The sequence below is a fragment of the Varanus komodoensis genome, unplaced genomic scaffold, assembly GCF_004798865.1.
Source record: "Varanus komodoensis strain SLA01 unplaced genomic scaffold, ASM479886v1 scaffold1, whole genome shotgun sequence".
Lineage (NCBI taxonomy): Eukaryota > Metazoa > Chordata > Lepidosauria > Squamata > Varanidae > Varanus > Varanus komodoensis.
The window spans coordinates 52,983,909-52,997,908 of NW_025335268.1; the positions used below are offsets into that span (position 1 = coordinate 52,983,909).

A 14,000-nucleotide genomic window follows, 5' to 3' on the forward strand; every position below is an offset into this window, starting at 1 on the left:
GGTGGGCAGGTAACAGCATTCCGTGCACTTCGGTGTTTAGTCATGCTGGCCGCATGACCACGGAGACTGTCTGTGGACAAACGCTGGCTCCCTCAGCTAGGAAATGGAGATGAGCACTGCCCCCTAGAGTCAGGCATGACTGGGCTTAATGTCAAGGGGGAACCTTTACCTTTTACCTTTAACGATGAATAGCTTAGCATCCACAACCTACTAAAAAACCATTGGTAGATGAGTTCTTTTCCAGGGTTAACTTTAAGCCTAAAGTTAAACCATCATGTTGGAGTTTTTATGTGGCAACCCAAAATCTTGGTTTTCCTAACATCTGAACCAGGCTAGTACCTTCTCTTACTGTTAGATTAGCTGCATTAGATCTCCGAAGGTCAGCAGTGGTTTTATTGCTATCGTTCCTGTACATTTATTTAGCCTTTGTTGCTTTGGTAGTAAATTGAAAGTGATTTGCCGCATCATGGGTCAATTAGATTTGTCTCTACCAATAATGGATATAATAGCAGGACTTATTATTGATGAGACTCTGCTTGTGCTATTTAGTCTGCAAATGTCAAGAGTTTCTGAGGTAATTCATTTAGGAAACTGTAAAGGTCATTTAAATGCTGCTATTCAGAGATCAGCCTTCCATCACACAGACGCTCTCATGCCTTTGAGGAGAGTTTCTTTCCTCTTTATACTGTGGACACTTGTGTAATTAATGAGGTATTTCTTTACTTTTAAAAACTGTCCTCTTTCATTAGCTCTTTGTAATCCTATCTTACCATCACAGAACATTTCTTTGGAAAGGGATATCAAAGGTAACATTTAAGAAAACTAAATACCAGGTCACAGGCTGATGGACAGAGAAACACACCTAAAGTCGAAACCTTTAATAGGAGAAAAAGTAGATTGTGCATATGTTTGTATCCAACATTTTAAAGCATGTCTTTCCATAGCCTTGAGGATTTTTAATGCAAACTTGGGGAATGTGTGGCCCTCAGGATGTTGCTGAACTGAAACAGAATGCATGTGATACAGTATTTCATCAGAATTCTTCATTGTTAGCAGTTAATAAGGATTTATTTCCATTTTGTCAGTTTGCAGTTCTGGATCTTCATCTTGACATGCTTAAGGCAGTACTGTCTGTCTACCTCTAATAACTTCTAAGATTTTATCCAGTATATAGATTTGGAACATGAGTACTCTTTCCTCCTTTAGTACCACAGAACTTAAAATCAAGCCTAAAAAGCTGAGTCAAAAATTAATATTTGTTCAGCATTTGGTCTCAGATAACTCTGTACACTGCATTTGATTGTCATTTGCTTCCACTAACATGTTAAAGATAATAAAATAAGTTGGTCCAATGTGAACACTTTTCTGGGAGGGAAAGAGTTTAAGTAAATAGGCCAAATGCGTTGAGTTCTTTTACATTCATAGAACGCTATGTTGTAAAGTAACATGGTATAATTGGATTTATACAGAATCAGCTTATCATACAAAACCTGTTTTGTGTGAAGGACCTCTTGCTGATCTCAGATTTTGCTATATGAAGTTATAGTGCAGTTCCTCTATCTTACTTTGGAATTAGGTATCTATGTGCATGCCTAAATTGAAAGTGAAATTACTATAGAGTGCTTTCCACTGCTTTTTTTCAGATCATGTCTCCATTGGAGGGCTTGGAGATAGCTTTTATGAATACTTGCTTAAGGCATGGCTGATGTCAGATAAGACAGATGAGGAAGGCAAGCAAATGTATTATGATGCTGTTCAGGTAATAAAAATACATAAATCTACTTAAGATGATCTAATATAGCTGCTGCTAAAGAAATAAGATTAGGACAGTAGTAGGGTATCTGTATTTTTTAAATGGCTTCAAAATTAAATGCCTTAAATATACATTTCTTCTACAAATATTTTGCATAGCTTCATCTACCAGTATTAACTTTCTGTAAATTCGTCCTTTTTCCTCATTGGAAGTCTGCCTCCAAACCTACCTTCCACCAACTGGAGCTTCTCCTGAACATAGCTCCACTTAGGGGCATTCTCACTGATGGAAGGAGAAAAATTACCTTTCTTAGTCCCGTATCAACCCCTCTGAAATAGTGTTGGAAATGGCACTGGGTTCCTTTGTAGAAAAGAGGATCAGTTACATCACCCTCCCCACCTTCTGCCAGGAAGATCCCATGGATGGAAAAGGATTTTCCATTTACAGTTGTTGATATCTGAACCTAACCACATGAATGTGGAATGGAGTTGGAGAACAACACTCCTACATCTTTCTTAACATTGCAGTGACTATTTACCTAGAGGTCCTTCCCTGTGTTCCTCAGTTGTATGACTGGTTCAAGACTCCCGATCTGCCCAAAGATATGCAGTAGTAATAAAGCATGTGGCTTGCTTCTATATGCTGCTTGGCAAAAGGGGAAGTATTGTAAATTTAACAAAAGTGTGAAGAATTTGCCAGTTAAGATGTAGCCTTTACATTTTATGGTGACACTTAGCCTTTTCAATCGCTTCTACATTAAAATATCTTTACTCTTCAAAATACCAGCAGTGACCTTGCAGCATTGTTTTCTCCATCTCTGCAGGGAAGAAAAATAACTGAATATTGAAAATCTTTATTTTTGAATGAAGCCCTATGTGGCTGTTGTGACTAAGATGTATTTTTATGGCTGTTCAATGAAGATAGAGCTTGGAGGGGGGATTGATTAAGCAAAAAGAAAATACATGTAAGATTCTGAAAGACTGTACTAAATATGGCTCTTGCTGTCAAATAAAAGAAAGCATAATAAGTTAGGCTGCCACTTCTTAAGTAATTTAATCAGAATCTCAACTAAGGCCAGACTCAAAAGAGACCACAGCACATGCAGTGCGCTTCTGCGAACGCGCTTCTGGAACTTGCTGTAGCAGTCACTCATTCCTCTATAATGCAGCTCTTGATGTCCCTCAAGCAGCTGGTGTGAGGACTGCTGCCAGACAATGAAAAATGCCCGTTTATGCAGTGGCCTTTTAGATCCAAGCCTCCTGCTTTATTTAGCTAGTAAAAAATATGTTTAACCCACGCTTCATAATTATCATTGTGGTATAGCAGAGGCATAAAAATATTTTTCATTATACTGCAGTAAACAAAGCAAACTAAACCATCTTAGCATTTTAAATTACATGGACAAATATGTTTCAAGCTGGCACCAAAATGATGGCACCAGTCAAGCTTCAGTGGAGATTTGGTGCTGCCACATACAAGGCCCTCTGCCTGCTTTCTTCTCAACAAGCTTTCCCGGCAAAGGAACCTAGAAAATGCCTTGGCCAATGAGGTTCAATTTTAACCAGGACTATTTAATTAGTAGGCAGCCCTAATTATACATATGTTCTGCTTAGCAAGGGAAGCTCATTCTTACGTTCGGTTCAACCACTATTAAGAGCCCTCACCTTTAGAAGCATATCCACAGTGTGAGAGGCCATCATTTCATCCTCCAGGAAAGGAGTCCCTTCTAAATGACAGTTTTCCCCTTCCTTTTGATGTGACATCCTCATTAAGTGCAGAAGATCCAGAACCCTGGAAATCACATGCAGCTATGGCTGAAAGTCATAGCGCTCTCCTTTTCTCAGCATCTCAGGGTGAGCTGCTTTTGTAATTAAGGAACAATTTTGCTCCTTTAAAGCCAAAAGTTCATTGTACCAAGCATGCATCCAGAACATCTGTCCTCAGTCTCCCTAGTGGGTTTTTCGACCATCATAAATGTTTTATTTGTTGGGTTTTTCATTTGGAAAGTTGAGATTGAGGTGAGATAAAAAACGGGGAGGATTGCCTGTACCGGACTCTTTGGGTTGTTGCTAAACTTACAGATATCCGTAACTTTTATACTTGTGACAAGCTTTCTGCAAGTGCTGCTCCTTAAACTGGTATGTATCTACAATATTAAAATGTTCCGATGATGCACATAATATTTTTTCATCGGTATCCTCAGGATTGTTACTGGGCTCTGAATGTATAGGTGCCCTCCACCAAGACTGCAAACCTGTGAAATCTTGCAGTTCAGGTTTCCATGACAGCAATATATGTTTCTTGGAGTGTTTTTTATATCTCTTCTGCATCTTTAGCATTGTTTTCTGTAGATAGGTATTGTACAAGTAACATAAAAATCATATACAATATTGTACTGAAGTAATAATGCATACAAACAAATGCATTTAGATATTAGTTTTGCTTGTCTTAATTTTTTGATACACATACTGATACACAGTTTTAAACTTTTCTAGTCCATAGAGACCCATCTGATCAGGAAATCTAGCACTGGTTTGATGTATATTGCTGAGTGGAAGGGTGGCCTGCTTGAACACAAAATGGGCCACCTCACTTGTTTTGCTGGAGGGATGTTTGTTCTGGGTGCAGATGGAGCACCAGATGATAAAACTGGACGACACATTGAACTTGGTGCCGAAATTGCCCGTACATGTCATGAGTCTTATGATCGCACAAGTAAGCATTTTATAACTTTGGAGTGCTTTGTTCCAGAGTATTCTTTCAAACTAGCTTATTTCTATACTTATGCTTAATGTTGTACATTTTGGTTCTGCATTTTGTACCCAATGGATACCTTAAGAGCTTCTGCACTGAATTCCTGATGCGTATAATTTCTACTTTCCTGTGTCAATGGATAGAAAGAGCAGTGTGCTTTGTGCTGCCAGAGAAAAGTGGCAAAGTTGCTTTTAGTGATTATATCATGTCTTTGACACCAATACCCCCTGCAGAGTAGTCTGAAGCTAAGATTGCTAGGAGTACTATATGGCTCTCCCAAAAACTATTTTTTAACCAACAGAGCATTCTGATTATGAGAGGGAGAGGTGTCTGCCATGGAATCACCACCACATCCAAAGCTCTTTCCACAGCAAGAAGGGTGGAAAGTGTAGAAATGGTGGCTTTTTTCCCTTTATTCTTCTTGCAGCTTGTCTTTTCCCTCCCATTGAAACCAAGTAGAAAGAAAAAACCTGCACCATCTTAAGGATGGCCTAAGTTTGGAGCCCACTGTAGGAATGCACTAGGGAGCAAGAGAGCTTTTTTATGGCAAATTATAAAACAATGCATCATCATCAAAGAACAATAACATTTAGACAAGTTGATGTTTCAGAAAAGCCAGGGCAGACAACTCATTAATCATTGAGAGCACATGATTGTCAGAACATTAGGTATCACAGAGAAAGGTCATTCCAGAAATAGGGGTCACCACAGAGAAGACCCTTTGCTGTTTTGCTCTGCAGAACACGGGATGGATAATTTGAATAAGCAGATTCACAAGTGTAGAAAGGACTCTCGATCTATTGTTTGAGCCATAGTTTCATGCAGATAGAATATACAATTATATTTTGTCCCTTTTAAAACAAGTTCCATAGATTGCAAACAGTTTTCCAATATACATAAACATTAAGTCAAATAGTTATATAAAATGCTTGTTTTGACAATAAAATAAAGATGCAACATGTACCTAAGTAGATTTTCTGCATTCTTATATCTGGGATTAGGTTGATTCCTGATTACAACTATCTGGTTTCTAGTAGGGTTCCAAAGAAACCAGTTGAACAAGAAATAGTCAATTGCCATGTACACTGAAGTATTTGGGGCAAAATGGAAACTTTTGTAATAACTTTGGCAAGTATGATCATTGCATACTATAGCATAACTATCAATGTCTCACACTTGAAACAAACAGATCAACATGAACAAATGCTGCTAATTGCATATCATCTTCTTTTACCTATTGACCTTACATACTCAACGAAGTAAGATTTGATATTCCCAAACATTTTTTTCAAGCACATATTCCTTTAGCTTAGCATAAGTCCCTTCTAATCTCAATAGAAGAAATGGGGTTATTCAATCATACCAGTTCATGGCTTAGTGTTACATCTGAGCCAAGTAATGTTGCCTGTAGTTTTAATATGATTGGTTTCTTTTGGTTTTGTTTCAACCACATTGCCTCTGGAGCATTTTATTAAATATCCCACATAAAGGAATGCCAGTGCAGAATAGTGCTCGAGTGTTGGATTGGGACTCAGGAGTCCCAGGTTCCCTAATTCTATGTACCATGAGTGTATTTGGGCCAGTCAGTGGCACACAGGCTAACCAACTTCGCAGGGTTGTTGTGAAGATAGAATAGAGAAGAGGAGGACTATGTAAACCACTTGAGGTCCTTGCAAAAAAGAAAAATGCGGGTTGTAAGTGTAAATAAATAAGTAAAATGATGTGCAGCCTCCCTTTGTATTCTATATTAAGCATGTCAGTAATTGTGATAGGATAGATGTGCTTTGTTTTATTGAGATGCTTTTCAGAAAATCAATGCCCTCATACCAAGGACTGGAACTTAGTTCAAGAGCACGTACATTGAATGCTGGAGTTTGGAAAGGCCAGAATATTTTTTGTAGTGTAGTAATAAGCTAATCAACATTTCACTTAAATTAAGAATCCTTTTTGTATGTTAGAAAGTTGAAATTCCCTCAAGCAAGCACTAACTCTGTTGATTATTGCATTTTCTGTCTAGGCATGAAGCTGGGACCAGAAGCTTTTAGGTTTGATGGTGGAGTTGAGGCAATTGCTACCAGACAGAATGAAAAATACTATATTTTGCGGCCCGAAGTTATAGAAACCTACATGTATATGTGGCGATTCACTCATGACCCAAAGTACCGGCAGTGGGGCTGGGAAGCTGTTGAGGTAATATATTCTAGGCTCATTTTGTTAAAGGTTTGATTTTCTACAAGGCATTTATTTCAAAAAGTAGTATCAGTTATATTTTTCACTTTCAAGAAATATATTTAAGTACTAGCAACAAATAATATTGTGCTTATATCTATATATGATTGCAGCTGTGTGTGGACCTACAGCTACATCAAGTTAACTAATTAAAATATAACTAGACATGGTGATTTTTAGATATTCTCCATGGCAGATAAATGTGCTCACTTAATTATCTGTCTCACTGTACAGGTGATGCAAGCAGTATGTCCTGGGGATTCAAAGCACTACAAAAATTATGATTAAGAACTTGCACTAGCTTGAACATCAAGCCAGTTCCTTAGCTCTTTAGCCCAGGAATTGGGTGAGGCTGAGCAGTAGCAAGTGTGCTTCATGTGCTTCATGCTTCATGCCATGCGCTTATCACTTTTACTCTGAATCAGCTCTAATCAGCAACCCAAGAATATGTTTGTTATTGTGAGATCTGAATTTGAGATTCGGACTTATTTACAGGTTAAACAATTGAGTTTAATCCTGCAGTCAACCAGCTTCACTTGTGTGACCTGAAAACTAAGTCCTTGTGTAGTGTTATAATTAGTGTTCCGATATTACACATTTATCCAATGCTTGTTACATTATTAATATGTGTTAATGTTAAATATTAATAAAATTAATATTGTTAAAGAAGTTGTAACTATAATTCTGACTTGTTGCAACAGTACCACAGCTGTTTTGGCTTTTTATTTTTTTCAGTGATCAGATTAAACCAGCTTGCTAGTCAGTTTTGCCATCAACCTTTGGACAGCTACCAGTTCCCCCTTCCAGGTTCCATAGCAGCTCCTTGGAGAGGCTGCCACAGGCTGCCCATTTATTTATGTGCACTCAGAAAAGTGCATACACACACACACACATTTGTTTATACCTTTTTGTCCAAATATGCTCCATTCACAGAAGCACACATAGGAAGAGTATTATTATTATTATTATTATTATTATTATTATTATTATTATTATTATTACATTTCTAAGCCTCTGCTGTGAGACCCCATGGAGTGAGGGTTCTCACTGGCCAGAGGCAGCAGGTACCGTGTTCCCTGTACCATGTTCAGCAGAGACTTGAGAACCTTTTTTTTACTTCCTCCACCCTGGGTTTGTAAAATCCAGTTGGTCAGGAGCGACCTAAACCATGAAAGTATTTCAGCTGAGAAGAATTTGTTTGGAAGATAAGTTTCCCTCTTAGCAAGATCCTTATATTTTCAAGTGGGCTTCCACTTAATTTAGTGCCCACAGGGAGGCACTAAATTTTATACTTTTCCCTGACCCTCTAGGGGCTTGGCTTAGAAGAATGTAAAAGTGACCCCCCCCCCCACACACACACACTTTTTTTAAAGGGAAACAAAATCTGACTGGTGACTATCAAAATCTGTATTCCTTTAAAACCGGGGTTCTTGGGGATTTGTACTTGGAAGAACAAGTGCAAAAGAAACCCTGCTATGCAGTAGTGCTTCAAACTGGACAATCCAGATTAACTACCAGAATTTGACAATCTTTACAAAAAAAATAACCACACACTTCTTAAACTTCTACTAACAATTTCTTAAGTGAGTGTGATGAGCAGATCACTTCTCACTTTCCTTTTCATTATCAAACTGAACAGAAATCTGGTTTGCGGAAGAGTATAAATCAATATAGCCTTCTGCAAGAGCAGTGGGAAAAGCATCTGCCCATGTAAAGAGTTGGATCTGAAAACTGAAACTTCCATGCCTTTCTTCCCATTCTGAAAAGCTTCTGACTTGGCCACCCTGAGGATGGCTCTTGCTGCTTGAGTCAAGAAGCTCTTCCTGCATCTGCTGAGCCTCCCACACTGAAAAATCATCCTCCTTTTCCAAGGTGGGAAGATTCTTATACTCTGCCTGAGAAACTTCACTAAATAACTTTGAAACTGTCAACAGCCCCATCCCTCTTGCTCTCCACCACCACCTCCGAATCTGACAAATCCATCTGAGCAGACTATAATGTGCAAGAGGTGGGCCCCCTCTCTACCATGAGAATACAGGAACCAAAATGGTGCATCTCCTTTAAAAAGCCAATTGATGACTGTACAAGAGAGACACTTTGCTTCTCCTATTAGGTCTTTACGTAGAACTACATCTGTAGTAATTAATTTTCTACAATTCTCTCTTAAATTAATAAGGCCATTATAGGCAATGCCAATAAAGCCCTAGAGAGGACTTTCCCTATAAAATTGCCAGTACAGCCTCAATATATGTATTGACTCTTTTAATAGCTTTAGTTTGTATCATATGTGTCTTGTGACCATCGCAGAACCACTAGTAGGATGCTGGCAACATTCCTGTTATAATTTGTTTTGGAGTTAATTCTTCTTATGTTCCCATAAGCAATAGAATTTAACATGGCTGCATAATAAAATGTTACATTAGGAACTCATAATCCCATTTTCATAGGATTCTTTTCTGAAATGCTTTCCTCTACCCTTGACATTTTGGTTTTCCAAATACACCTCAGCCATATGTTCTGCCAGCTTCTCAAACTGTCAGCTAAGAATCTTTCAACAGAAACATTTTTGAAAAGGAAAGGCAATCTAGATGAGATTCATTTTTATACAGATTATTCCAGCCACAAAACACTAACTTAGACCATATAGGTAGCTACTCTCTTATTAGATATTGGTAATTTAATGTTAATAGATCCACTAGAGACAGATTAATCTCTGAATGTCTTCGTGATTTACTGAACAATTGTATAATACACTGTGATTTTTTAAAAAGTCCTTTGTTTCTTCCAGTAGACACATACCAACATACTTTATATCATGAAATTGTTCTATATGCTAATATCTTTTTGAATGACTGCCTCCAGAACTGAAATTTTCAGTTTTATTAGCAATAACTTTGTCAGCTGCATCCAAACTGATTTTACATCCATTGTCTCCTGTCCTGACTCATCTTCTATCCTCTGATCTTCTTAATAACACATTACAAATGCAACACTGAGGGAAACGAGCCTTTCTCATACCTGCTCTGTAGTTTCAGAAATCCTGATGCCTGATAATAGGTGCTCACAGTATTTGATAATAAAACTTCAACATAATTCATGTCTCCCCAAAATTAAATTCTTCTTGGATTTTAAATTTAAAAAAATAACTTCACCTTAACATTTAAAAAAAAACATCTAAAAAGGCAATATCTTTTTCCCCACTCTCCCTTTCCTTCTGGTACCAATTGCTAAGGTGTTAATTGCTTCTCTTGCATTGTCTGGAAGTAGTTTCCCTCTTATGAAATGTTTCTGATCATATTTTGCTATAACTGTTCAAAGTTTTTGTTAGTATTGCAGCTAAAATCTTAGAGCCCTTATTATGAAGAAAGATCGGTACAACATTCTGAAGAAGCTAACCTTACTTTCCTTCTGTGCCAAGGCAATATTAGCCTCTTCCTGTGAATCTAGTATTTTACGCGACCTTAAATCTTAATTAGGAGCCTTACAATGCAACGGGAATAAGTACTGTTGAGTTCAGTAGTTCTTACACAGTTAACTGTGAATAGGACTCTAGCCTTAATGGCATTATGAACGGATCTTTAAAAATCTTACAAATTTGAAGAAGTCCATCTCTTTCTGGAAACTTATTTGTATTTAATGATCTCATTAGGGCTTGAACCTCTTGGACTTCTTTTCAGGATTTAGTTCATTTCTGTCTTCCTCAGTTAGTGAAATGACATTTAACTTAACTAAAAGTTATTTAATTCTTCATAGATCTGGTTTGAGTGACATAAGTAAACTTTTATAGTAAGACACAAATTATTCCCAAGGTTCATGACTGTTCACCACCATTCAGTTTCTAAGAAAATTGTTGAGTTTTCCACAGGATCATGATTGATTGATTGATTGATATCCTGCCTTTTTCCTACAAAGGGCTCAAGGCAGCTTACATCTCCTCCTCCATCTTATCCCCACAACAGCAACCCTGTGAGGTAGGTTGGACTGAGAGTCTGTGATTGGCCCAAAGTCACCCAGTTGTCTCCATGGCTGAGTAGGGACTAGAACCCAGATCGTCTTCCCATGCTCTTAACCACTACACCACACTGGCTCTCATATTCTCTGTCTTTCTCTCTCTCTTAGAATCTCTGTTCTTCTTCGAGTCTGTTGGTTAACAGCTTGTCTACTTTATTTCCTGTTTTACTGTAAAACTATCTAGTAATGTTTTTGGCTAATGTGTATTCCATAGATCCAATGTTTTTATAATTACCTAGTTCTATAAATAATTCCTCTTACGTGTGTCTTCAATCATAGCTTCTAACCCTTTGAGTTTACTTACATTCATCTTTAGCCCCCTCTCTCTACTATAGTAACTAGAAAGAAATATTCGCCTTGAAGAAACTTCGGAGGTGTCCCCATGTAGTTCTGTACATCCCCTATTAAATTTTCTTTGAAAAATGACCAGTTCCAAAGACACGTCAGTCCCTCACACTCTTAACTACAGTGATACTCAGCTTTGTCTAGGTGTGGAATAAATAAATAAGGATTCTGGGTTTATTAAGTGGAAAAGTTGTATCCCTCTAAGAAAACAAGGTACAGAATTCTTTGCAGATTCTTTGAAATGATCAATTTTAGGATTAAGTAAACCACTGAAATAATCTATCATGATTATTTCTTCCTCTAATAGCAGTTTAAAACCTCAAAAATGTGCTAGCACTTTCCTTGCTTCTGATTAAGAGCATAAACATGTAATAAGATAATCATACCAACTTCCCCTATACCACAAAAAATCTTTTCAATCTTTTCCCCTATTAATTCAAACTAACTAATATTATCACTTAACCATTTCATCTTCATGAACCTCATTCAGTCTAAGTTAATATAATTGATGATAACTTACAGGGCCAAGATCCCAGGCAGTGTCTTGTCATGCTTAGGCAGTTAAGTGTTGACAGTTCCTGCATAAAAGGCTGCCTGTCTGGGATGACACAACACACTGTATCCCTGATTTTTTTTTTTTTTGAAATGTTCAAACTAGGAATTCTGGGTTGTTTGGGAAAACTAGCACGGGTTGGAACCCATAGGTTGTTTAGCTCCTCCTGCTTGCACATGCTGCTTAGTTCACAACATCTCATGGTTAAAAGAAAAAAAGCCTGGACAGTTGTTGAGTCTGATGTGGGCCGTTATTTACCTTGAGCCCATTATATCATACAGATCCAGAGAAAGATAATCAAGCTTAAATTGCAAATGGAACTTGAGATAGTCATGATTAACTTGTTCTATTGATTGCAGCTGGATTTGATTGCTGGAAAGAATTAGTTTTAATCCTTCTGTTTTATCTGCTTCTGTTGTGATTACCACTTTATTACTTTGGACACTATCCAGTACTCCTACTGTGCCTCCACTGTTTCCATTGCATTGGTGGAAAATAGGAACTAACACTTGCAGTATAATTCCAGAAACAAGCGGCAGTGTCCATTTCCAGAATGGGACAAGTCAGAAGATCTCACTTCTGCAAGCCCTCTTGACTCCCTGGAAATGAGGGCCACACTCATTTCCCATTGCTGCACAATTCATGTTCATGTTGCACTAGCTTCATGTTGCACTAGCTTCATGTTGCACTAGCACTGAGTCCCACTAACATGCAGGCGGTGCTGGATCCTGACCTTTGACTTTTATTACTTTGCTGTAAGCTATCCTGGAATTGTTTTACATTGAAGGACATGGTGCTTTATAAAATTTTGTCTCATCAAATTCTTTCTTTTTGAAATTTAGGCATTAGAAAAATACTGCAAAGTAGATGGAGGATATTCTGGCATTAGGGATGTTTACAGCAACCATCAGAGCCACGATGATGTACAACAAAGTTTCTTCCTTTCAGAAACGCTCAAGTAAGCAATTAAAACTCTTCAACTGAAAAGTTAATATGCTTTAATAATTATTTGGGTTAAGATAGTGGGCAGCAGAAAGAGATCTTACAAACAGAAAGGAGTTGGGATGCTTGTTGTGGGGAATAATTTGTCAGGAAGAACAGCTTTCTGTTGGGTTTCCAATTTACAATGGAATTTTGTGAACTTCGCTAGCTAGAAGATGCAAAGGAATAGAACTAAAATGTAGATTCACACAAGAGCACATGCTCCTATTTATATTCTTATTTGTACATTCATTGCTGTGTAATTATTTTTGTATATAAAGAGTCATTTTAATGTATAGTTAAAATAATTCCATTAATGTTCCTGTGTAGCCTCCTAATTTTGTAGCATGTTGAATACGCTTTTTATTTCTTACCAGGTACCTATACTTACTATTCTCTGAAGATGATCTTCTTCCATTTGAACACTGGGTCTTTAACACTGAGGCACATCCCCTCCCAGTTCTCACAAGAGGTGAAGAGGAAAAAAGTAAAAGCAAATAAAATAATGCTGAATTCTGTTTGGGGCATATTATGTAGGTATTAGTATTCCAGAATTGTCATTCTTTAGTTATGAACTATTTTTGCAGTCTATCTGTACAATACTTTAAGGGACCTAAAGTTCTTAAGTATAATTCATTTTCTTTCACTTTTGACAAATATAGTAATTGTTCATTTCTAATTTTTATTAGGCTATAGTGGGCATCTGGCCAAAAGGAACACAGGGGTCAGCATACTAGTTGTTTTCTATTTTATTTTTGACTGCAAAATTCTTTCCTCCTCTGTGAGGAGATGTCTGCTTTAAGCTGTAATACTTTGCTGTGTTGCAAAAAGCCATAAAGAATTAAGTATGAAGAGCTTTTTCTTTGTTTAATCTGTGTTAATGTGGTTTCTCTGATCACTAGAGACAAATCTAACTGTGACAGCCTCTTCTTATGCGGGTCTCTCATTAACTGGTAATTTGAATATTTAAGAAGGTGTACTGTTCTTGACAACTATTTTCATCTTACCTGTGCATATTATGTTAAACTATGACTTGTCCTGAAAGCAGTGTCTGGATTTTGAAAACCTTTTCTAATATAATTTTAGAACATAATTGCAAATGAAACCTAACCACAGATAGATTTGGGTGCCCAGTTTTTCTGGTCTTTATTTAATTTCACAAGCAGCCACCATACTGAGAGTATGGAAGCTGCTATCTGGACATAGCTTTACCTATATGCAGTTTGAGATTGCAATTCCCAAAGTCCTCATCTTAGTGCAAATGGAGCTTCAGCAGAGTTTGCATCAGAAAGCATACGCTTTTTTCCCCCACTGTAAACTTTGAATGTGAAGTAGGTTGACCTAATGTGTGAAATTCATGTGCTTTGAATTTTC

General features: G+C 37.4%; 1 protein-coding gene across 4 annotated transcripts in view; it reads left to right on the forward strand.

Annotated features, from left to right (window-relative positions):
- The window catches only part of MAN1A1 (mannosidase alpha class 1A member 1), a 60,804-nt gene extending 47,326 nt beyond the window's left edge, over positions 1–13,478 (forward strand). For 2 of the 4 annotated variants that reach the window (XM_044425690.1, XM_044425711.1), the window contains exons 8-12: positions 1,644–1,759; positions 4,249–4,468; positions 6,525–6,697; positions 12,488–12,603; positions 13,004–13,478. In XM_044425690.1, the coding sequence (XP_044281625.1) occupies positions 1,644–1,759; positions 4,249–4,468; positions 6,525–6,697; positions 12,488–12,603; positions 13,004–13,127 (749 nt within the window). In that variant the 3' untranslated portion in view covers positions 13,128–13,478. Of the gene's footprint in view, positions 1–1,643; positions 1,760–4,248; positions 4,469–6,524; positions 6,698–6,970; positions 10,717–12,487; positions 12,604–13,003 lie in introns of those variants that run through there. The other 2 variants (XR_006414275.1, XM_044425699.1) reach the window with 2 other exon arrangements.
- Positions 13,479–14,000: the final 522 nt, after the last annotated feature.